Source organism: Colobus angolensis, unplaced genomic scaffold (assembly GCF_000951035.1).
Source record: "Colobus angolensis palliatus isolate OR3802 unplaced genomic scaffold, Cang.pa_1.0 Scaffold374, whole genome shotgun sequence".
NCBI classification, from domain to species: domain Eukaryota; kingdom Metazoa; phylum Chordata; class Mammalia; order Primates; family Cercopithecidae; genus Colobus; species Colobus angolensis.
The window spans coordinates 2,753,791-2,780,454 of NW_012117088.1; the positions used below are offsets into that span (position 1 = coordinate 2,753,791).

General features: G+C 35.1%; 1 protein-coding gene across 1 annotated transcript in view; it reads left to right on the forward strand.

The window, feature by feature from the left end:
* The window catches only part of MYCBP2 (MYC binding protein 2, E3 ubiquitin protein ligase), a 282,186-nt gene that overhangs the window by 216,356 nt on the left and 39,166 nt on the right, over positions 1 to 26,664 (forward strand). Inside the window, exons 56-63 of the mRNA XM_011953854.1 lie at positions 10,751 to 12,394; positions 13,270 to 13,439; positions 14,062 to 14,306; positions 16,358 to 16,525; positions 19,205 to 19,362; positions 20,448 to 20,647; positions 21,842 to 21,991; positions 26,231 to 26,391. Of these exons, the coding sequence (XP_011809244.1) occupies positions 10,751 to 12,394; positions 13,270 to 13,439; positions 14,062 to 14,306; positions 16,358 to 16,525; positions 19,205 to 19,362; positions 20,448 to 20,647; positions 21,842 to 21,991; positions 26,231 to 26,391 (2,896 nt within the window). The remainder of the gene's footprint in view (positions 1 to 10,750; positions 12,395 to 13,269; positions 13,440 to 14,061; positions 14,307 to 16,357; positions 16,526 to 19,204; positions 19,363 to 20,447; positions 20,648 to 21,841; positions 21,992 to 26,230; positions 26,392 to 26,664) is intronic.

A 26,664-nucleotide genomic window follows, 5' to 3' on the forward strand; every position in this document is an offset into this window, starting at 1 on the left:
GAGCAGTCTATTCTCAGTGTGGAGTGAGCTGTAGGAAGGGATTTAGAAAGGGACAAATGAGGTTTCCTAGCTCCTTTTGGGTCTATTTTTGCAATATAATTTGATTACTTGTTTTAAGATTAATTCTTAATGTATTTAGACTACATTCAGATGTTAGTGTGAATGTTAGCATAAAAGCCAGGTTTGTTTGTAAGGCTTAGACTGGGTCATTTCTACCCTGGATTATAATCTCAGTACTGTATTTGTCAGTTTGTTGTTTGCCTGCTTTGAAGGTATGTGGATGAAGCTCTTGATTTAGGAAGGAGGACCTGTAGGATTTAATCCGTTTTAGAAAATTAGACTCAGCATTGGTTCAAATATCGAAGTTTAATAAAACTTTTCCACTTCACCCTATAACATCTGTCACAACAACCAACGTATTTATTTTAGTTTGGGGTCTAACATCTCTAGCATCCCTACAAATACTAATCATTTTATTCATTTACTGAGCTGAGCCATCTTCTTAGTAACATAAAAGCCTTGACCTAGGTATTTTGTTTTGCTGCTTCATCAGTGATTTATTCATCCACCCTTTACTTCATCGTAGGAATTCAAACTGCAAAGAATGCTGATGTTTCTAAAAGACATTTTGTCGCAGTCATTTGTTTGCTTTCTCCTGGCTTGATTTGACCTTTTATCTCTCCCTCTTCCCCTACCTCTTTATTGGCCACTGTGTTTATTTCACCCTTCATTACCATCTTTCTTTAGATGACTTACTCGTTCTTCCATTTATTCATCTGCTTTTATTAAGTATCTACTCTGTGCTAGATTATGGTGATGAGCAAGGTAAAAAAACAAACAAAAAAAAACCATGATCGCTGATCTTGAAGGCTTCTAGAATATTGTAAGAGATAACATAGTTAAAGAAAAAATGATGGTATGTTTTAAGTGCAACAAGAGCAGTAGTCACAGGATGCAATGGAAACATAGGAGAGAAAGCGTCTGGCTCAGCTAGGCAAGATTAGAGAAACATTCTAAAAAGAGGCAGGTCCTCCTCAGAGTGTTGAAGGACTTGTGAGAATTTATCAGGCAAGGAGGAGTGAAGATGAGGAAGGAGGTTAATGGAGCATTCCAACTATAAGGATAAAATGAGCTACATTACAGAGATCCCATGAATCACAAAGTATTTATTGAGTCCACCTACGTGCCATGCAGTGTACTAAGCACTGTTCATGCAGAGGGCCAGTTTGGAGTAATGAAACTCCAAAGTTTGATTAGAATAGGCTCAGCAGAAAAGGGGGAAAGAGAAATTGGAGACAATGAGTATAGAGAAGTGTGTCAAGATTTGATCTAAAGAGAAGATACGAGGAGAGAAGATAGAAGATCTGGAGAGGTTTTTGTTCTGTTTTGTTTGTTAATGGAAAAAAAGTTTATCAAGGTTGTTTTCTAACGAGAGTAATTCAGTTGAAAGAAATATTAATAATGCAGGAGGGTAAGGAGAATTACTGGCACAATATTCTTTAATGGAAGAGGGGATGCAGATCAGGTATAGTGGCTCACACCTATATTCCCAGCATTTGGGGAGGCCAAGGTAGGAGGATGGCTTGAGGCCAGGAGTTTGAGACCAGCCAAGACAACGTAGCAAGCCCTTTTTTCTGTAAAAAGTTTTTAAAAAATCAGCCGGGCATAGTGATGCACACCTGTAATCCTAGCTAAGTGGGAGGCTGAGGCAGGCAAATCACTCAAGCCCAGGAGTTCGAGGCTACAGTCAGCCATAATTGCATGCCACCACACTCTAGCCTGAGCAACAGAGTGAGACCTTGTCTTTGTATGTGTATAAAATCAAGAAGAGGGGATATAGTCCAGTGCAAAGTGGAAAGGTTGGCTAAGTAGGATCATAAATAGTTACCATCATAACAAGCAAGAAAGAAGAATGTATATTATTGGGAGCTGTTTTTTCTAAGTAAAATAAGAGGCGGTTATCTACTCAGAGTTACCATGGAGAGACTGCGTTGATAGTTTGAGGAAAGAGAAGATATGAGATAGTAAAAGCTAACATATGTCATATACTTATCACTTCCTAGGCACCATTCATGGGAATCAACTTTGGTCCCCATCCAAGAACATGGTTCATTTGAGAAACTTCAGGCATGTGCAGCTTTAAGTGACCTAGTGACAGTGTCTTATATTAGAGAGAATGGGGCTGGATCATGAAGGGTCTTGTAAGCCATACTTATTTTAGACTTTACGTGTAGTGAATAAATGGAGAGAGCACGTGGAGGAAATTGTCGTGCAGAATTTTAAATAAAAAGTGATATGATCAGTTTTACATTTGTGTATTTTTCAGATAACTGAAAATATTATGAAAAAGGTCCTGGAGAAAGGGAGAATGTTGGAAGCAAAGAGTCCAGAGAAGAGCTGAGTAGGGTTTAAGCTAAGGTTAATTGCAGGGAGAATGTGGAAGAAATATTTACACAGTAAAATGCTTATGTTTACACCAAACCCCCATGACACAGAATTTACCCATGTAACAAACCTACACATGTCCCCCTTGAACCAAAAATAAAAGTTGGAAAGAAAAAAATTGGAAAGAAAAACAAGCAACTGAAAGGGAAAAAAAGAAAAAAAAAGATTGTATCTAGTAGTTTTACTAAGACTATAATATTTCTGACTGCTCCACTCTCTCCTCAAGATTGAGAACTAAACAACATGAGAAGCACAATTACATGCCAAAGATTCTTCTTGCCTATGGTTGTTTGTAGCATCCCAGTGGAATGTCTTTGAAAGTAAACTTTTTTATCTGTATTATGTCACCTGTTCTGAGTATTGGCGGCAGTGATATATGCATTGTAATTAGACACCTAGCCTCCTGAATATAATGTATTCCAATTGTATTGTCCTTCTGAATAGCCTGTTTTCAATTCTTTCAACATTGCCTGCCAATAATTTAGCAAATTGTTATTGAATGTCACAACTTGATTATAGAACATAGTAAGAAATCAACAAATTAAACACCAAACTGAATTTAATGCTAAAACCTACCCTTTTTAAAAATGTGTTACTGATTTTTACTCATGAAATGTAACATTTCCAGTCATCACTTAGTTGTTAACTCAACACTCAAAAATAATATATGCCACTTTTAAAATCCCAAAACCTCCAGATTTGTGTATTACCACCAGGTGATGACAGTTGATTTTAATATTTTTGCATATCCTTCATTTTGAACAAATCTGTAAACCTCAAAAGATGTCAGGTGCTGCAAAAGGAGCTCTTACGCTATTTAAGTGCCATATAGTAAGGAGTTAGTTGACAGCTGATGCCTTGATTCTTCCAGTTTATGGTTCCAACGATAAGGTCAGGGTCCTGATACAGCAAAACCACCATTTGTCTTTGTTAAACTGAAATGAGAATGCGTTCCTCATTAGAAAGAAAAGTTACATAGTTTTATTATTATCATGAGTACTTAAAGAAGACTTAAAAAGTACAATTTACAATGAACTCAAAGTTTCTATGACTAGGAAATGATATGACTCAGGGAATTTAATACTTGGGATCCAAAACAAAGAAAGCCAAATGACCCATGAAGAACCATGTTGTTTATAAGGGCAAACTACAGGAAACAAACAGCATGAACTTCACAGGAGCACTGGAAACAAAATCCTGACTCTTTAAAATTGTTTTTAATATTATTCTGTTTAACTTAGTGATACCCAAAAAAGAATCAAAATTTTGTGGAGATGAATATAATAATTGGTTGTCTTATCTGCAGTAACAAGATTTTTTAAAAGCATTATTATTTCTGTCAAATGATTTTTTTTTTTTTTTTTTTGAGACGGAGTCTCGCTCTGTCACCCAGGCTGGAGTGCAGTGGCCGGATCTCAGCTCACTGCAAGCTCCACCTCCCGGGTTTACGCCATTCTCTCGCCTCAGCCTCCCGAGTAGCTGGGACTACAGGCGCCCGCCACCTCGCCCGGCTAATTTTTTTGTATTTTTTTAGTAGAGACGGGGTTTCACCGTGTTAGCCAGGATGGTCTCGATCTCCTGACCTCGTGATCCACCCGTCTCGGCCTCCCAAAGTGCTGGGATTACAGGCTTGAGCCACCGCGCCCGGCCTGTCAAATGATTTTTAAAACACCTATCAACTTTTTTTCTTTTGGGTATAGATATCAATATATCTCTTATAGCTTGCTTCCCTTTTTAAATTAAAAAGTATAAATCTTTATAAAAATTAACTGTAACTTTATAAAAATTAACTGTAACTTTATAAAAGTATGTTTAAACTTGAGCAGATTTTGTAAAAATTTAATGTGTAGAATATGTGTTGTTTCCAGCAACAGCTTAATTTCTTTAGTCACTTAACCTTTTTTCGACTTTCATTTTTTAAAATATTTCCTTTTTTTTTTCACTCTGATTCATACCTAGGAATCCAGTCTCTCTAGCCTCTGTAATATATTGAAAAGACTTGAAGGCCATTTTGCCTTCAAACTTTTTTCCAGGAGTTTGTCCTTAAACCTCTAACATCTTATCTTACAAGTTTCCTCGTAGTTTTTCACATTTCTGTTTATGTGTGCTTCCAGTTAAGATGGTATTCTTCTGATTTCCTATTGCTGTGTCTTCCTGCTATATGGAGTCTTCACAGATTTTTAGCAGCCAGGCCAGAAGATTGTATTCCTTCCTACATTGGCAGGTTGAATTCTCCCTGAATTAACTCTTCCATTCCGAGGCTGCCACCGTCCTACTTCATGTCTTGAAGAATTGTATCACTCTCCTAATTGATATTGTAACAATAGCTGCAAACTGCTTACTATATGACACTTAAATAGCGTAAGAGCTCCTTTTGCAGCACCTGACATCTTTTGAGGTTTATAGATTTGTTCAAAATGAAGGATGTGCAAAAATATTAAAAATTTAACTTTTAAAACTTAGATTAAGATGGTTTTATGCCATGTATGTTGCTATCTACTCCTCCTATTGTCTGTTGAGCTCACTGCATTCCCGCTTTAGTCGCTATCCTCGGAAACTGCTGTAGTCAGTCTGGGACTTTTGTGTTGCCAAATTCAGTTGTCGATTCTAAGATGTCATTTTACTTAATCTGTCAGCAGTGTTTGACAGAGTTGGTCTTTCTTCCTAGAAACACATTCATTTGCCTACTGGATGTTTCCTGCCTTGCTGACTGCTGATTTCTAGTCTCCTTTCTACATCCTCATCTATTTCATCATCTAGAAATGTCCTAGGGCTTTGGCCTCTTTTAGGCGTCACTCCCAAAGTGGTATTCTGCAGTCATGAAGAATGACACATCTGTAGGCATATGACTCCCAAGTTTCTCAGCACCTGATATGATGTATACGTATTTGTTCATTCCCTCTCTCCTTTCTCCTAAATATAGACTCTATGAGAGCAGGGACTTTGTTCCTGTTCACCACTGTGTCTGCAATGCATAGAATAGTATCTAACACGTAATATATACTCAATACTTTACGTTGAGTGACTTCCTAATTTATGGGTCGTTCATCATTAATCTTGACCATAATAATGAATCAGTTGAAAACAGCACTTATTGTATTTTGAGCAGTGTGTGTTGTGTCTAGTTTATTTCAATAATACTAAGACAGCTATCTCCTTATTACCTGAATTTATTTCAGTACAACCGATTAATTTTGTTTTAATTGCCATGAGTTAAAAATTTTAAATACTGTGAGTTGTTTTAGATTCAGATATGTTTTTTAGCTTACTACTTTCAAACGACTACACTTTAAAGGTTCTGTTAATTCTTCAAAAAAAAGGTAAATTAAGTACTTCATTTCCTGCATAGTAAATCATTGACATTCCTAACATTTTTCAGTGACTTATAAATTTTCTTTGCTTTGTTTGTGTTGTGACATGTTGTGTAAACAAGATTTGGTATCAGAAGTAGGATCTACAAAACAAACACTAAATACTGGGGTTAGTACTAACGTTTTCACTGAAGATGGACCCAGAAAAGTAGCCAAACACAGTGTCACCCTGAGTCTGTTCTGAGATACATACTGGAAAATTATAGTAATCGGTTCATTCAGGAAACCAGGTGACAATAGGTATAAGTAATATAAGTAACATTTCTTTATCTTCCACTATTAAAAAAAAACTTGTAAATCTTTATTTAAGTGAGCACCAAATTAAAGAAAACCAAACAAAAGAAACGTAAGTCTAAAATGAAATATTCGATTTTGATTTGTCAGAGATATGAGCCTTACTAAGTTTTAAGTTAACAGATTTGGACATTAACACATATTAATCTAAATTAATTAATTCAACCTTTGTTTTCAGTTTTAGAGAAATGTAAGCTTGTTGAAAAATTTAGCAGAATATAAACTATTTAAAATAACAGTTGATACTTGCATGCCATTTGAAATGCTTTGTTTTTGCTTGTGTTCTCTGCTAAATTTTTTTTCCATTGAATCTGTGCTGCTTCTTTGCCAATGTTTTCCACTGTAGAATCTCCATCTTGCAACCTTGCTTCTCGTGAGCGCATTTACAAAAATTATGGTGTAGCTGGGCCTGCCTCTGCTCTCTCATCTCTGTCTCACAAACTGAAGGGTGGGTATACATGCATTCATGGATGGGCCATTCTTAATGAACATAGGGAGTGTCATTAAAGATGTTTCCGTTCATCTCAGTCATGTTCATGTCATTCCATTTTTTTTAATTAAAGTTTATCATTTTATTTAAATTTGTATATGTTTGAGTAATTTACGATGCTCCTATTCAGTATTATAATATAGATTATCATAATAACTATGCATGTTTATTACATCTATAGGTTAAACATTACTCTTATTTAATTTTAAAACTTTATGAGATCTTTAAAATTAAAACAGGTATATAGAAAGAAAGAATTACCTAATGGGGGGAATTTTTTAAACCATTTTTATCAGAAAAAGATGATATATGTGCAAGGCATAAAGCACATTTTTTAGTCTTAAACTTGTTATGTAATATAAAAATCACTTTACTATTTTAGTTTTTTGTGTGAAACACTGATAATGAACTTAAAGTTTTTAAGTTTAAATTAGTTATTAGGACTCGTGTGTTTGTTTATATCTATATGTCAACCTACCTGTCCTGTTTGGCATAAATTTTTCTAATATTGTTTTCCTAGTAACTAAGTTTTAACATTTTAAGCTTAGAAATGTTTAAACTATTGACAACTTACAAAATTTCAGACAATTTAGAAATATGATTTTGGTCTTTTAAAGCCCTGCAGATGCCTACTTAAATATTTTGTCTTAAAGTATTATTTAATTAAATTTAAATCTTGTAAATATTTTAAAATCTTGTATTTAAAGAAAATTTTATCAAAAAGAACTTTTACAACAATGCCTAACTTATTGTGTGAGTTTCTCAACTAATTACTGATTTTCTTTTTTTCTTAGAAATAGATAAAATAGCTATATGTTTCTCATTATACAATTGACAGTATAAACGTATAAATAGGACATATAAAAATAGAATAAATACTATTGTACAACCTGTGCTATATAGTATACAGTATTGTGTGTAATAGCATATAGTATCATGTAACCTGATATATACTATATATCATGCCATGTGATATATGCATATAGTATTATGATATAGTATGATCCTGATAATTTATGATTTTGGCATGAAAAAATATGTGGGTAAGTGAATGAATACTTACCATTTAACATGTTTAGTAACATTTAATTTGCTTGCCCTAAGTTTCTATCCTGTCATTATTTCTTCAGGATTCCTTTTAAGTTAGAAAAATGTTTGCCTATTATCACTGAAATTTAAAAATACAGTCATTAAATAAATTAGGAGATGAATGTGAAAGTTTTATGTATAGTCTGAAGATTTTTAGCAAACTATTTGTTTATATTTGTTGATATTTTGAGCAGCCACAACATAATAATTTTAGTAATAATATGCTGCAAAACATTTGAAACACAAATGAAGAAGATAAACATAAATTAGCACTTGGGCTTACCCCACTTAACAAGCATAGTTTTTTTTATATATAAAATATATTCTGGAAAAATAAATTTTTCAAGAAGATTTAGTTATCATTTGAGAAACACATCAGAGAAAGAAACATTTCTGCCGTTATTTATGTGCTTAAACTTCAACAGGTATTTAGCTGTCACCACTTACAGATCTTAAGAAAATATTCACCACTATTAGAGATATAATAAGATATACAAATGCCTATTCTTTCTAACACTATGTAATAAACTTTTTTGCTCACATATGACACGTGGTGTTCCTGATATTTGGCAGATTCCATTTTTCAGGCAACCAAAGAGGTTGTTTTCATGATGAGTAAATACCTACCATCGTTAAGTGCGTGCATTCCTAGAATAGAGGTAGCATCAGCAGGTTTTCACCATTCCTTTGCTTGCAGCTGTTGTGCAGGTCAGCCACTGGGACGCATCTGACACAGGGAGTAGGTAATCTTTGTCACAAACCCTTCCCATTTGTTAGAAATCCTACACAAGTTGTCCTTTTTTGTAAATTAGAGAGAAAACCTCTTTCGGTTCACAGACGGATTTTTTGGAAAAAAAGGATACCAAATATAAAAGACTTACTAATTGTTTGTCTAGATTCCCATTATGTGTGGTTCAGTTCCTGAAATAAATGTGATGATAAAGGTGATAAACATGTCTCCAACTGTCAGATTAATAACAAAAAACAAATACTCCAAACATCACATACTCAAAATTAATGGCCGTGACTACTGATGTTTAATCTATTAAATATAATTTGTTTACCAAATTTGCCATATACTGTTACTAGGTCAGTAAGATTAGGTGGGCAGCAATATTTTAAACTACTTTTCAACAGTTTGAGGGTACTTATTTGTAGATCACCTCTGTTTATCTGTGCTCTCCCAAGACAGCATTGATAGTTAGAATTCTAAATTGGGATTTTTTAACCCTTTTTTCAAAATTTAGCCCCATCTGTTAATATTCTGTTTATAAAAGAGAGCACATAATATCATAAAGGAGGTTCATGATTGAATAATGAAGCTTTTCAAGAAACTAAAAAGCATTATGTTTTAGTTACTTTTATTCATCCAAAGAACAGGAAAATTTATCCTAAATATTGGCATTTTGCAATTAAACATTTAGTTCATCAGTGTGCCCTATCTAAAGTACTTGCCATACTCTATTATTTCACCATGTAATTACTTAGCATGAGGTGAAGCATGTAACCCTCACACATCAGTAACTACTGTCACCTCTGTCCTGTGGCCTTGGGAGCCTTAATTCTAAAAAGTAGACCTCTAGAGAAGCTGAATACTTGGGAGTAGCAGAAGAAAAAACAAATCAAGAAAATTGGAATATATTACTCATTCAACAAATATTTATTGAGTACCTACTGTATTCCTGGACTCATTCATAGTATTACATAAGTGAAGAGTAACAGACAAAAATACCTGCCCTTGACAAAAATGGGGGCAGATTCTCCAGCACTACTGTCCTGAGCCATAGAGAACTAGAGCGTGACTATACACACCTAACACATGCACACAAGCGTAAAAAACATTTTTCTACATCATCTGAATTTGTTCACGTCGTTTTTTCTTTAAAAAAAATAATAATAATAACCTGCCATTAGAACCAGTTAACAAATCCACCTTAATTTCCTAGGAACTCTCTTTGAAAAAATATGATTACTTCCAGATAGGTTTATGGATTTTAAGTTTCTTATACCATTGAAACCCCTCAGTCAGATTGCTTTTCTCCTAACAACTAACTGGTATCACTTGCACTAAGAGTGGAAGTTTTTCTTTTAAGGAGGAAAGGTGATGTTGTAGTTTGTACCATTTACTTGGGTCACAGACAGCCTGGCTCTAATGCCTCAAAGAAAAGCATAAAATAAAATGAAGGAGAGACACTAAATGAAGCCAGGGTGCTAAAAACAACTAATGTCCCTGCAGAAATATCTAATGGTTTGCTTTAGAAAAGGGAGGTAATTCTTCTTTTCATCCTGTTTTTCTGTCATTCTCCTGACTCCTTGTTTTGAGGGTCCACAGTTCAGACTTCTACTACTCATTCTGAGGATCCACCATTTCTGTGGTTTCCAAGGGGACACAGACTCTGAATTCTAAGCAGCTAAGCTTACTGAATTTTTGGAGTGTAACCTGTTTATAAGTAATTAAATAATAGCTTTAGGGCATTCATGTGCTCATTATAAACTAGTCTAATCTGATCATAAAACAGAGTGCCTCTTAGGCAACTCTTTATTAGCCTAATTGTATTTATGCATACACTTAAAAATTATAATTGTGTCTATGCACAAATTCATTTCTCTAATTCAACAAAACCCGTACCATTGCCCTAAGGATGCGACGTATCACTCTGATGGAAATTTAACGCTACTTCACATTTAAAATACAAGTTTTAACATTAAATAATTTCTTATTCCCAAAAAAATTCATTTCTATCTCTTTCTAGTCTCTCACTGAATTTAAATTCTAACTAGTTATTGCACTAGGGCAGAGGTTGAGATATCACTGATAGTTCACACTGAGTTTGTTCAGCCTGTTTTGCATCCATGAAAATAGTTTTTGGTGGTAATGGTTGTGTAATGATGTGTAGAAATTTTATTGGAAATATTTCCCCCAGAATTCTTCAAGTGTTTTAGTATGTGTGACAAACAGTAAGAATTTTGTAGCTATGTTTTTTATTTCCGTGTTTAGTGGCTAAATCATCACTAAATTATAATTTTATTAATAAGTTTCACTATAAAATGGACCATACAGGTGATCGAGGAAACATCTCAACATCTTCTAGACCAGCTTCTACATCAGGAAAATCAGAGCTGTCCTCTAAACACAGCAGATCACTTAAACCTGATGGACATATGAGCCGGACTACTGCTGATCAGAAGAAGCCAAGGGGCACAGACAGTTTATCTGCTAGTGAATCCCTCATCTTAAAATCTGATGCTGCAAAGTTGAGGTCAGATTCCCATAGTAGGTCATTGTCCCCCAACCATAACACCTTGCAGACATTGAAATCTGATGGGAGGATGCCTTCTAGCTCCAGAGCTGAATCCCCAGGACCAGGTTCTCGGTTGTCATCTCCTAAGCCAAAGACTCTCCCAGCCAATAGGTCTAGCCCGTCGGGTGCTAGTTCTCCACGCTCCTCCTCACCACAAGATAAAAATCTACCTCAAAAAAGTACTGCTCCTGTTAAGACAAAACTTGATCCTCCTCGGGAACGTTCCAAATCAGACTCTTACACACTTGATCCAGATACCCTCCGCAAGAAGAAAATGCCCCTCACAGAACCTTTGAGGGGACGGTCAACGTCACCAAAACCAAAATCAGTACCAAAGGATTCTACAGATTCCCCAGGATCTGAAAATAGAGCTCCCTCTCCCCATGTGGTACAGGAAAACCTCCACAGTGAGGTGGTCGAAGTCTGCACCTCAAGTACTTTAAAAACAAATAGTCTAACAGACAGCACCTGCGACGACAGCAGTGAATTTAAGAGTGTGGATGAAGGTTCAAATAAAGTTCATTTTAGCATTGGAAAAGCACCACTGAAAGATGAACAGGAAATGAGAGCATCCCCCAAAATAAGTCGAAAATGTGCTAATAGACACACCAGGCCCAAAAAAGAAAAATCGAGTTTTCTTTTCAAAGGAGATGGATCCAAGCCTTTAGAGCCAGCCAAGCAAGCCATGTCTCCTTCTGTGGCCGAATGTGCCAGAGCTGTGTTTGCTTCCTTCCTCTGGCATGAAGGCATAGTACATGATGCAATGGCTTGTTCTTCTTTCCTCAAGTTTCATCCTGAACTTTCCAAAGAACATGCTCCTATAAGGAGTAGTTTAAATAGCCAACAGCCTACAGAGGAAAAAGAAACCAAGTTAAAAAATAGACATTCATTGGAAATATCATCTGCACTGAATATGTTTAATATTGCACCCCATGGACCAGATATATCTAAGATGGGTAGCATCAACAAAAACAAGGTATTGTCTATGCTTAAGGAACCACCTCTGCATGAAAAATGCGAGGATGGGAAAACTGAGACCACTTTTGAAATGTCCATGCATCACACAATGAAGTCTAAATCTCCTCTTCCCTTAACTTTACAACATTTAGTGGCTTTTTGGGAAGACATCTCTTTGGCTACTATCAAAGCTGCTTCCCAGAATATGATTTTTCCAAGTCCTGGTTCCTGTGCAGTTCTTAAAAAGAAAGAGTGTGAGAAAGAGAATAAGAAGGCCAAAAAGGAAAAAAAGAAAAAAGAAAAGGCAGAAGTGAGGCCCAGGGGTAATTTGTTTGGAGAGATGGCCCAGCTGGCAGTAGGAGGACCAGAGAAAGATACCATCTGTGAACTGTGTGGAGAGTCACATCCGTACCCAGTGACCTATCACATGAGACAAGCTCACCCAGGTAAATGATACTGTCGAATGTATGTATAAGTACTTTTTTCTTTACTGAACCGGATCACTTCATTTGAGCTGTTATATGAATTTTGGCAAAGGATAGGGAATTTATAGTATCTTCAAGTACATTATCGGTACAGGGTTTTGCGAAAAACAGGTAAAGAAATTCTAATATTATGATGACCAGGTCATTTAGTGCTATTTTACTTTCATGTAGCATGTTTTAAAAAATTTTATGTGTTACCCAAAGGGTGTGCCATTAATGAGTCTTTCTCACACAACAGAAACAATGGCGTGCCTATACACACAGGGCATCTCCTTTGATTTACTATTTTCCTGTTCAGAATTGCAAATTAAATTAGATTATATTGATTTCTATAGGCTTTTTCCTATGGAAGTGATATTGTTTTATCAGAAGACTGCATTTTCAGTAAATGTATTGATTTCTGTAACATTGACTAATATTCCAAATTTACCTAATACAAATTTGTATTTGTAATTTTTTTCTTTGTCTACATATTATACCTCAAATGTTTTCTGTGACTTCTGAAAATATATCATTGTTATAGAACTTTTATACTCGTTTTGTCTAATTTTATTGACATAATTAAGTATATCTAAATGTACCTATAGTCTATCTCTCTTTTAATCTGCCTGAATAGAAACTAAGTATCTCTCATATTTGGAGCACCGTTTAATTGATTGCTTTTTGATCAAGTAAGCTATTTTTCTGATACAGTTAATAGCCTGAAAAATCAGATATCTATTTCAGTATTTTGCTTTCTTTGAGAAGGTAAATCTGTCATTAATCTATGAGTAATAAGGATCAAACTATTAAGGACACTTGAAGTGTTAAATATTTATTTTTGGTATTGTTTCAAGGTTGTGGCCGATATGCTGGTGGACAAGGTTACAATAGCATTGGGCATTTTTGTGGAGGATGGGCTGGTAACTGTGGTGATGGTGGCATAGGAGGAAGCACTTGGTATCTGGTATGTGATCGCTGTAGAGAAAAATACCTCCGTGAAAAACAGGCTGCTGCAAGGGAAAAGGTATTTTATTCCATTCGGAGCTATAGTTTTAATGATATGGATACACTTTATAAAAATACGTTTTTATGATCTTATTACATCAGATAATTCCACATAGTTGATATAAAAGATCAGCTTTTACAATGGAAATCATATACAAATTTAATATTTGTACTAAATCAGCTGCTTTTAATTTTAAAAATTAACTATATATTGGATATTAACTGTATATTGGAATAACACTAGATAACCTCTGCTACCTGTTTTTTTGGCTCCTTTGTTTTCCTATTCCATATCTACTCTCTCTTTTCCTTATTCACTCTAGTGGCTGACCTAACTAAAAAATTTCACTGAATACACACACTGAGATGATTTACTTTTTAAAAAAATGAATTATATTTAGATTTAACTAGTTAGGTGTTAAATTTTTCTGAAGAAAGAAAGGAAGTATGGTTTGTGTTTAATACAAAATAGTCAGCCCAGAATGAATATAAAGTGAATGTTGTTTTTTATAACCTTAGTATTTTAAAATAGCTTTACAAGTGTTTAATAATTTTTATTGGAAACTCAAAATACTTAGCTTAAGAAACTAAAGATTTTAATATAAGTCAGAAAAGATTACTTTGATTTTTTTCTTTGCCAGGTCAAACAATCTAGGAGAAAACCAATGCAAGTCAAGACCCCTCGTGCCTTGCCCACCATGGAAGCTCACCAGGTGATTAAAGCCAATGCACTCTTCCTGCTGTCCCTGAGCAGTGCAGCTGAACCGAGCATTCTGTGTTACCATCCTGCAAAGCCATTCCAATCTCAGTTGCCCAGCGTGAAAGAAGGCATTTCTGAGGATCTTCCTGTGAAAATGCCTTGTCTCTACCTTCAGACATTAGCTAGGTAATAAAATTTTGTTGTTGTTTTTTAATCACCTTTGGATTAACAGTGATTGTTTATTGATATCTAGGGTAGTTCAGTATTTGACCTATACTCTATTAGATATTGTGTACTCTAAAGAAACTTCCAGGCATTTATTTTTTGAGTTGCCTTGACTAACATAATGACTTTATGGTAGTAGGTATTTAAAAAACTATAAAAATGCTTCATCAGTTTGCATTGTTATTAATACAAAACATGTCTTAGAAAATAAGACTATAGCTATCTTTTACTCTTTGGTAGGCTGACTTCCGTCTGTTAGTGCGAAATGCTGAAGTAGAAAGAAAGGTGGTGTTTCCTTAGCAGTCTTTTATTTCATAAATTATTCATTCTGTTAGCATTTAAATGAATACTAACTGGGCACCTACCAGCCTTGTACTAGGCCCTTAATGAATGAATGAATGAATGAATATAACAAAATCCTGGCTTCTATGTACTCATACTGTGATGTCAAGTCAGACATGTCAGTGAAACATTTGAAATGCCATGTGAGGAGTGCTACAATAGAAGTATGTATGTAGGATGCTATTACAGCATAAAAGATGGAGAGTAGAGTATCTGAATCTTCCCAAGGAAATCAGAAAAGGCTTCCCAGAGGGTCTGACCCTTTAGTGGAGTCTTAAAGGATAAATAGAAACCTGTCAGGCAAGTGATAGGAAGAAAGCGACGCCTGGAAGAATAACCCAGGTGAGTAAAGACACAAATGAAATCTCATTACACATTTGAGGAATCGCGGGTTGTTAAAGGACTGACTACTGGAGGAAATGTGTGAAAGTCCGTTCAAAATGATTGGTTCACCCAAGTAATGTCGGGCCCTGTAACCCAGGTTAAGATTGCATTTTATCCCATGAGCAGAGGAAACAGTGGAAGAATTTTAAACAGAGAAATACATGAATTGGTTTGCAATTAAAAGATCACTGTAGAATGTGGAAGCTAATGTGGAGACTAGATAAAAGTGCATTACTAGAGATAGTGAGAAACCTGTTAGTATTCTATTTTCATATATTGGACCTGAATGGTGCAGCCTATACTTTCATACATCATGCACTGACACTTCAAAAGAGCCTTTCATATACCAAAATCAGATTTTTTTCATCAGCTGACAAATGAAGATACCTAGATATTGCCTGCTGACATAGCTTGCCAACCAACAGTTCCATTTTGAAAATTGTCCTCTTTGTGTAGCAGAGTTGCGTGGTTTTTAAAATTTTGTGCTTACTATTACAATAAAATGAATAAGCAACAAAAATGAAAATGTGAGACTAAATACATTTGAGATGGAGGTGGAAATCATCAGGTATGCCAAATACAGTAGATCTTTAGTGTGAATCATAGCACTCAGTGGACTTAGGCTAGCAACTATTTATTCATTTTGAAAAGGAAAGAATCAAATTGTAAAACATGTGAAAAAAGCTCACACAGCATAATTACAGACTTTTTTTCTTCTTAGCTCTCTGGGGAATGGGCACCCCCTCCACCCTGAACCACAGAAAATTTCATATATCTAATATTTTTCAAATATGATGTTATATATGTTCCTACCCAAAAAAGTAACTGCCTGTACTTCAGTGGTCTGTGCAAGAAATAATAAGCATGAACCAAGGCAGTGGTGATAGGGAATGAGAAGAGAGAATGGCTCTGAGAGGAAACCTAATATCATGGGCTTGAAAGATGATGATGGTAGAGGGCTAAGCCTACTACAACACTGGAAATATTTTAGCTTAAGCACCTGGATGGTTGGTGGGATCATTCACCAAAACACTGGAAGATGGAAAAGTTCTCAAAAGGAAAGAAACTTAGTTCACTTTTGGATTCTAAATGTTTGTGGTACCTGAAATGTTGATGAATAACATTATCAGACTTTTATGTTCACCGACCTACATCTACAATTATTTTAATACTTTACTTTTAACTGTGATTTACTTGTGCTGCTTTTCCTGTTATGAAGGAGAATAAAAATGGAGAGGATCTGTATTGCCATCATACGTTAAGTTATTGGGTTTGATTTAATGCAGGCATCATCATGAAAATTTTGTGGGCTATCAAGATGACAACCTATTCCAGGATGAAATGAGATACCTACGTTCAACATCTGTACCTGCCCCATATATATCAGTAACTCCTGATGCAAGTCCTAACGTATTTGAAGAGCCAGAGAGCAATATGAAGTCTATGCCACCAAGGTATTTTAATTCTCTCCTGTTTGTTGAATAGCTAGTGTTTGGTGGAAGAAAGACTTTGAACTAGAAAAGAGTCCTTTTCTCGTTGTTGTTTCTAGTTGTTTCTACTTGTTGTTTACAGTGCCTCCTAACTTAGGTATGGTAGTATCAGAGTAAAGAGCTTCTTGAAAAGCTGAATAGAAACGTGTTATAATAATATAATACACAAGAAAATAGAGGCCAGGCGTTGTGGCTCACAACTGTAATCCCAGCACTTTGGGAGGCCAAGGCAGGTTAGATCACCTGAGGTCAGCAGTTCGAGACCAGCCTGACCAACATGGTGAAACCCTGTCTCTACTAAAAATACAAAAGATTAGCCAAGTGTGGTGACACACACCTGTAATCCCAGCTACTCAGGAGGCTGAGGCAGGAGAATTGCTTGAACCTGGGAGACAGAGGTTACAGTGAGCTAAGATCATACCACTGAACTCCAGCTTGAGAAAAAAAAAGATAGAGTACCACTGAAACTTTTTTAGAGGAGGAATGATGTGATAAAAATGCAAAGGTAGTCTCACAGTGACAATTGAGAAACTGACATATGGATTAAAGAGATATATTTTGTAGGAAAAATAAGTGTGACTTGTTGACTAACTGGATAATGAAAAAGGTAAGTTTAAGATGACATGAAGATTTCAGGCATGAATAACTGTGAACATGGTATCATTGGAAAGGAAGATATTTGCTGAATGAAAAGAGAATGTGCTTATTAAGAGCATGCCACTGTGTTACTACTATACAGCTGTAATTATAAACTAATATAATAAATACTTTAATCACAATAGAACATATATATCCAAATGAGGGGTTTTTTTTGTTAAAAATACATACAACTTCTCCCCTCCCCAACTGCGTGGATTACTCGTCAGAATTTCTTTGAAGCTGCTCTTGACATTTTCTCCAGAGTGCAGTGCAACCTTTTATATCTTTAAAAGTAATAAAGTATTTCTAAAGGAGATACACTGTTTAAAAGAGTCAGAAACCATTTTGACGCTAGTCTGACAAGTATGATTCTCATTGGGTTATTATTACCCCTTAGGATCAAAATTCAGGAGGCTGAGGCAAGAGGATGACTTGAGCCTAGGATTTTGAGGTTACAGTGAGCTATGATTGTGTCGCTGCACTTCAGCCTAGGTGACAGAGCAAGACTCCGTCTGTTTAAAAAAAAAAAAATTGATGGATAAATGAATTCATCATTTAGCGCCCCCAGTGGTTCTCAACTAGGGGCGCTATTTGCCTCCCTGTTAACATCTGGCAATGTTTGGAAATAACTTTGTTTGTCACAACTGGGCTGGTTGAGTGGGCATCCTAGTGATTTGAGGCCAGGGATATTGCTAACCATCCTACAGGAGGCAAGACAGCCTCCATAACAAGGAATTACCTGTCCCAGGGTAGCCATTCAATTAAAGATGTCATCTTTGCTTTCTTCTTTGGATTTTCTTGTGTTGCTTGAATTCTTTCACAAGTATTATTATTTTTTTGTAAAAAAAAAATAAAGTCACTTTTTAAATTTGTGTAATGTTTTCTTTAAGTTAGTAGAAAACTTCCTCTGAAAACAGAGCAAATGGCTGTACTTTATAGTAACACCATATGTAAAGTGAATTAAGCTAATGTTTACCTGTCTTCTAGTCATTCTAGAACCAAACAACCTATACTAACACCCAGGGACATTTACTGCCAATCAGTTACGTACAATGTTTATAGTCTATTCAAACAAGAATGTACATAAGCTTAGAGAAGTGGTGAGTAAAGAAAACACCCAGGCAGTTAGCCATCTGTTGGAAAATAGACAATTTTACCAAGGGACACAGGATTTCAAACCTGGCTTGAATGATGGAAAAAACTCCAGAACCAAAGGTGAGCAAAAATATTCCAATTTGAATTGAGGTGACAGAAAAAGGAGCTCACGAAAAGAATAGTTTCTAAATTTGTTTTAGAGAAATAAGAAAGAGAAGGGTTTTTTTTTTTTATAAAATGTGTCAATAAAGGAAATTATATAGCTCTCTTAATAACTTTTTAAGTATTTTTAAATGTTGCTTGAATAAATAGAAAAGCTGTTAGTTTACTTAAGCCTGAATCATTAAGTTCTTTCATAGAGTATAAATACAGCACTGGTGCCAAAAATCAGTTTGTTACCTCTCATGACACCTTGATGCAGCCATCCTCCAAGGGCTTTGGGCAATATTTCCCAAGAGTGAGAAACCTCACAGAACACTGAAGACAACAAAAGAAAACTTTGGAACCAAAATTTGCTTCCTATTTTATTAGGTTTTCATGTGTACATATCCGTTTTCTATTTGGTGCACGTACGATTGTATCTGCCTATTTTTCCTGAATATTATAACACATGAATTCCACCCCAGTGCTTTTGATTCTAAAAGGAGCTTGGAAGCCTTTCTTCTTTTTCATTTAAAATGCAAAGTAGATTTAAGAAAACCACAAGTTTTAAGGTACAATGCTGAAATCGGTCCAAATGTTACTGCTTTTGAAAAGATCGAATTATGATTCAAAGAGAGATTGTCAATTTGGCTTTGATTTTGTTTCTCCACATGAAATCTTGAGTCACATATTTTGCATCATTATAAGTATAGTTACATTTCATTTAGCTCTTCTGAGTTTGTATCTGTTGTACTGTTCCATCTACAGTTTAGAAACCAGTCCCATAACTGATACTGATCTTGCAAAGAGAACTGTCTTCCAAAGATCATACTCAGTTGTTGCTTCCGAGTATGATAAACAACACTCCATTTTACCTGCACGAGTTAAAGCCATTCCTAGAAGAAGAGTTAACAGTGGAGACACTGGTAAGTATGAGGATAAAAAAGAATATTGAGTGATCTGACTACTACAAATGAAAAAGAAAATGGTTTTATTTGCATATAATTTTTAAAATTTGATTTTTGAAGGAAAAGGCATGGGATAATTTCTAACGTGTGATTGACATCCCCTCTGTGTGACACAGCTATAAATCTGCATCTCTAAGTTTTGCATCTCAGTTGAAGGGAAATCTGGAGATCATTCAGTGATTGTTCAAGAATAAGTTGACCTTTACAATCTTACTTGTTAGGTATCTAAGCCAAATGTTACAGCCATTATCCCTTCCACTAAACTTGTGGACTGGGAGTTCCAGTGATGTACACATTCACAATTATCTCACCACCCCAATAGAAGCTTATAACTCTTGCAGCTGCCATCATTCTAAGTAGATAATAAAATTTTGGGGATATAAATAGCCCTTAATCAGTTAAAAAAAAAAAAAAAAGAAGAAGAAGAAGAAGAGTTACATGATCTGGACCAGTTGGTATCAACAGCCCCAAATTGGGGTGGGGATTCTACCTCAAGAATAATTAAAGAAACCCAAGAAGAACAGGATAATATAGTGATAAATTGTCAGAGCGATCACTTGCTAAAATGAAGATTTGGCCTAAAAATGATAGTCAGATGATTAAGTATCTTATTGAAGACTTTTAAGAAAAACATTATTGAAAATTGCCCAGCAATTTATAGGTTCATTCAACAAATATTTTTGACTTCCTATTGAGAAGTGTTTCTTACAAAGCCATCTTTTAGAAAGTAATGCAGATGAGATGTAGATTTCATTTAGAATATAAATCACTTAGCTTTTAGAGTGTTTTAGAAAATGTGAACTTTAGATTCAGCTCTGGATTCAAAACCCACCTCTACAACTTGATGGCTATATGACTTTCAGAGAGTAACATATTTAATCTTTCTGAACCTTGGTTTCTTCCTCAGTAAAAGTTGAAATTGTTATGATTTGTGTCATGTGCAAAAAACCAATAACAAAGGCTCTAAAGTGAATATGCTAGATATTATCTTAAATATATATGCACTGCCTATGAAAATTAATAATTTTCTTTTTCTTTAATAGAAGTTGGTTCTTCCCTTTTGAGACATCCGTCTCCTGAGCTTTCTCGGCTAATCTCAGCCCACAGCTCTCTTTCTAAAGGAGAACGAAATTTCCAGTGGCCAGTTTTAGCTTTTGTTATACAACATCATGATCTAGAAGGTCTTGAAATAGCAATGAAACAGGCCCTAAGAAAATCTGCTTGTCGAGTTTTTGCTATGGAGGTATGAAGACATTAATGAAATTACTGATTCCTTGATCATACAAATCATGTGATGATTCTATTTAATGATGCCACTTTTTTACCAACAGAAATTGTGTGAAATTAAAAGGCATTAGCCAATTAAAAATATCAAGTGTTCATATAAAAATTAGACTAAATTTTATGAATATAAATGAATTTAGAATTTCATATTTCAGCACTCTAAAGAAATTTATTTCTGTATTGCTTTATTATTTGAATCTTGAGATTATCTTTTTTAAAAGCTTTTATACACTCAAAATGTCATTTTATTAGAATGAAATGACAGAGTAATCATGGAAAGAAGATAAGGAGTAGGGCTTTTGAGTTATAAGTGAACCAGTAATAACTTCTCTGGGCCTTTGGCCTCTAGAAATAATAGGATTACTGTATATTACAGGCCTGTATAGAGTAAATCTATTTTTATCAAATGTGATAAATAACTTACCACTTCATGGATGGGAATTATATGAATATATTTAAGTAAATGGTTGCTTGCATAGAGCTTGACATACGCTTTGTGTTCATCCAGATGCAAGTTGGAAAAAATGTGCTTGAATAAATTAATATTAAAAAGAATTTTCAAAATAAAAAGTGGTTTGAAAAAGTGTTTTGGTATTGTATTTTAGAAATTATTTTTCCTATTTTTTTTAATTAAAACCCCAAATTATTAACTGTTTCAAGTTCCGTGTGCTTTCAGTGAAATAAAGGTCAGATTTTCAAGGAGCCAAGCATAGTATCCCATGATTGTAATCCTAACACTTTGGGAGGCCAAGGAGGGAGGATCACTTGAGCGCCAAGAGTTTGAGACCAGCCTGGGCAACATCGTGAGACCTCATTTCTACAAAAAAAGTTTTAAAATCAGCTGGGTGTGGTGGTGCGCACCTATAGTCCCAGCTACTTGGGAGGCTGAGGTGGGAGGATCATTTGTGCCTGGGTGCTTGAGGCTGCAGTGAGCCCTGATCACCCCACTGTACTCCAACCTGGGTGACAGAGCAAGACACTGTCTCTTAAAAAGTAAAACAAATAGTAAAACTATAAGGTATTACTTTTTTTAATTAAAAAAGATTTTCTAGTATCTTTCTTTGAAGCCTTAATCCATGGAGGTACTTTATTTCTGAGTACTTTTTAATTCATGTATTTTATTCTTGAACTCATTTAACCATCATTTCTTCAGGCTTTCAACTGGCTTCTGTGTAATGTCATCCAAACCACTTCTCTCCATGATATTCTGTGGCATTTTGTGGCATCACTGACTCCTGCACCAGTGGAACCAGAGGAAGAAGAGGATGAAGAAAATAAAACAAACAAAGAAAGTTCAGAACAAGTAAATGAGATTTTTACTTATTTTGATTGTGCATATTTTTGTAGAAACTGGTAGTATACCTTCAAATAGTCGAATAATTTGCACAAAATCATTTGCAGATCTAACTTGAGCAAAAAGAATATTTTAGTGCTATGGGCAAAGTATTAACAATGAGACCTGGATTTTATAGAAGGCAGCCTATATAATGGACAGAGCATTGAACTAGGGCACTAGGAGCCTGAGTTCAGCCTCATTTCTACGCTGTAGTAGTTGTATGACTTGTAGGCCTTGGTTTCCCTGTCTATAAAATGAAAGAGTAATCTAGGTGGCATTTATCATATTCCCAGCCACTCGGAAATTATGTGAATGGCATTTTAGGATAATTTCCAAGGTTATCAAGCAGCATTATCATAGTCAAATTCTTAAAACTCACAAGGAAACAAGATACCATGAGCAAGAACTAGCAAAAACAACAGGCAGCAGAAATAGACCCCCAACAGTGGTTGTAATTATTTGTGTAAATATAGAATAATGTGTTAATATGCTTAAAGAAATAAAAGGGAAACTTTAAAATATGAGAAGAAATTGTAAGAAGGAATATAATGATGAATTTGATAAAGAACTAAAGAAAATGTAAATATTAATCTAAGTATAATTGATATTTTAAAGAATTAGTTTTGAGATTTTATAGCATGTCAGTGAAAAAATTGGTTAAATATAAGAGAATGACAGATTTGATAAAGAACAAAAGAAAATATGTAAAAATTAAGTATAATTGATATTTTTTTAAAAAATCAGTTTTGACATTTTATAGCATGTCAGCAAAGAAATTGGTTAAATGTAAGAGACCTGCAGAAATTATCTAGACTTCAACACAGAAAAAGTAAATAAAAAATACAAGTTGCTAAGAGCAATGAAGGGCAAAATGATGTATAACACTTACCTACTTGGAGTTTCAGAAGGAGAAGACAGAATGGAAGAGAGACAGTATTTAAGAGTTAATACTTGAGAATTTCCCAGAAATGATTACAGATAACAACCCATTTCAAGAAGCCCAGTAAACCCCAAGCAGAATAAATACAAATCATTGTGGGCAAATTATAGTGAATTATCTGAACACCAAAAACAAAGAAAGAGATCTTTTAAGCAGCCGCAGGAAAAAATACTAGCTTTCAAAAGAGGGACAGTGAGAATAATTGCTTAATTTTCGGTAGCAACATTACAAGTTTGTTTGTTTAAATACTGAGTTTGTTTAAAAGGCTGTCAGTTGACTTTTTTCAACATGCTGAAAGAAAATGCTTGTTAACCCAGTTGAGGGGTCTTTGAAGGACAAGACCAAAGACATTTCCAGAATAAAAACTGAAAGAAATGGCCAGGGAGTGTCAATGAAGAGAAAAGAAAGTGTAAATATGAGGGTATGTCTTAAAAAACATTGACTATGTAAAAAGTAATGATATGTCATGGTGATCTACAAAATGATGAAAGATCAATCCTGGATATGTATCTACCTAATACTGTAACCTTAAAAAAAATAACAATTGACAGACTGCAAGAAAGAATAGGACAGTCTGCAGTTACAATGTGAGATTATCATATACCTAGGTGTAACAGCTATCTGTTCCTGCATAACCACCCCAAAACTCACCGGACTAAAACAGTTGTTTATTTGCTCACAGTCTGTGGGTTGGCAATTGCAGCAAGGCTCCACTGAGAGGAATGGCTCTTTCCTGTTTTGGTTACATAGTGTGCTTCAAGTGGTACCCCCGAGCTCTTTTATCCTCCAGGATGCTGGCCTAGGTTTGTTCAAATGCCAGAAGCATTCAAGAAAGAGAGCACAGAAGCTGCAAAGCCAAAATGGCCAAGACTAAACTCAAAAACCATGCTTCTGCCACCTTCCGTTAGCAGGTATAATTCACAAGGCCAGTCAAATTCAAAGACTAAGAAATAAACTCCACCTGTTGATGGGAAGAGTGACAGAGAATTTGTGGCGGTTTTGTGCGTAGTACCATAACACTCTTTTTAGTACTGGATAGGTCAGGCGGAGAAAAAGAATCAAAAAGTACACAGATTTGAGTGATTGACAGTCTTGATAGAATATACAAAACATTGCATATAGTTGTTTACATTCTTTTCAGGTACACACAAATGTCTATGGAAATTGACTGTTTACTGGACATATGAAACAAGTTTCAACAAACTTTAAATAATTGGTTTTCTTCCTACCATGTCCTCAGTCTTTATTGCTAGTATGTAAGAATTAGATAACAAAACAATAACAAGAAAAATATTGAAATGATGGAAATTAAGAAACGCTTCCAAATGAGTTGCATCAAAGAAGAATTATAACAGAAAATATTTTAAATGGAATGGCAATAATAGTACATCTCAAAACTTGTTGTTTGGCAGAGTTCTAGTTATAGTTATGATGGAACAGCCAGTGTCAGGATTAGTTCTTATAGTAAACAACAAAAAGCTGGGCAAAATATTTAAAACAATTGTTCATAGGCTCTGAGCAGTGACCAGTACAGGGCTATCATCCTTGAGAGAAGAAAAGTGCATGAAGTGAGCCCCACAATCGGGAAAAGAGCCCAGCAGAGTATGTCGGTTGTGTTGGCAGAGATCAAAGTTTAGGGCTGTAACTTTGGGATGTGGGAAGCACAGCACCAGTGGTATAGAGCTACAGAAAGGGAGTCTAAAATTTTTGCATAAAAATATCCCTGCGGTCCTGGCCACTCTTAGACTAGGCATGCAATTTCTCTGGAAGACCTAGGAGTGGAAATGAATCGTAAACTGAGAACTGAACAGATTCTTAGCTTCAGAGCTGGCTTCTGAAGTTTTAGCCCAACCAGAGGTGGAGTGTATGAATACTCCTGGCATGCACCTGAAACCCCAGAAAGATCATGCCCAAGGAATACACACCATGCCTTAGGAGTAAAGGCAGTGCCTAAAATCAAGGGCAAAACTGAAATAAACCCAGTCTAACAAAGTCGAATGCCAGGTCTTGATGGAATCTAGATGGCCTGCTATCTCCCTGTAAGAACAAAACTACATTCTTTAGAAGAAGATAATGTAAACCAGTACTTCTGTATCAGTAATCAATAGATACACAAAGAAGGAGGTAAAAAGCAACCATCTTTTAATTAGTTCAGTGACATAGTTTAAAAAGTTTGATGGGCTTACATTGGTAGCAAGATGGAAGAACAAACATTCTTTGCTGTGGAGTAGCAGCTTCTTAAAGAATGGTTTGGTAAGATATATCAAAATTAACATTAAAAATCATTCAGTAATTCCGCTTTCATGAAGTTCTCCTTATATATGCATGTGTGAAAAGACAAATATACAAGTTGATTCTTTGCAGAATGTTATATAAAAACAAAAGATTGGAAACAGCCTAAATGGCTGTTCTGAAATGGACTGAAATCAGAATACTATGCAGTAGGATAATATATGTTACGTACATATCTAATAAGTAATAATCTCAAAGATAAATTATTGTTAAAAGAGCACAGATCAGTTTGTTTAGAGTGCTGCCATTTGTATAAATGAACAATGTTTATAGACAGTCCAAGAAACTGGTAATAGAAATTGCCAGTGGGAGGGTACCTAGGTGGCTAGGCTTTCAAGACAGATTTTTTATGGTATTTTTTTATACCTCTTGAATATTTTATTATTATGTATGTTACCTGCTCAAAATGATAAAAAGTTATTCCATAGTTAATATTATTAATGGAGCCATCTGAGGGTTTGAATGAGAAATGAAATTCAACACCTGCTTCTCTTTCCTAGCTGTGGTCCATCTGCCCAGAACTTTTTTTTCTAATTCACATAAAAATGCTATATGAGTTAGTGGCCACCCCAACTTTTAAACATATGTTATTTTTTATACATAAACATACACACAAAACATACCTACATATATGTATGTGTATATATACACACACGTATATGTAAATGCACACACACTACACATACACTTGCATACACATATGGATTCACCCTACAGGTAGATTTGTGAGTACACTAGAATCGATACATTTATTCATTTGCATGCTGATTTTACTTGTGACTAAACTTACAGCTTTTTTCCCTAAAATAATACAAACATAATTAGTTAAAATTACTGTACGTTCTGGGTACAATTTGGTTTTGTTGTTTATCTTTGTGCTACACGACCAATTTTTAAGTATACATAAGAGTCTTTTGTGAAGAAGATTCCTTCCAGCACACACACTGATAAACTTGTTTCAATTTCTGCCTTAGGAGAAAGATACAAGAGTATGTGAACATCCACTCTCAGACATAGTGATTGCCGGGGAAGCTGCTCATCCTTTACCACACACCTTTCACCGCTTGCTGCAGACCATCTCAGACCTTATGATGTCTCTCCCCAGTGGCAGTTCATTACAGCAAATGGCTCTGAGGTAATTTTGTATCCATATATCCTAGGTACATTGGACAAGAGACTTTATGGAATATTCAAAGTATGAAATGCTTCCAAAAAAAGCTCTTTAAATAGTAAGATAGAATCCCTACATTATATAGGTGGTGCCTCCCTCCTTACAGTCATAATTTTTAGAATGGTCCTTCCTCTTAGTTAACACTTGTTTGCCCTTCTGTAAAATGTGGCTAATGTACTTCTTAGTGCCCTAAATTATCACTGTAACAATCTCCCTCACTTTCCCCACTCTCCTACC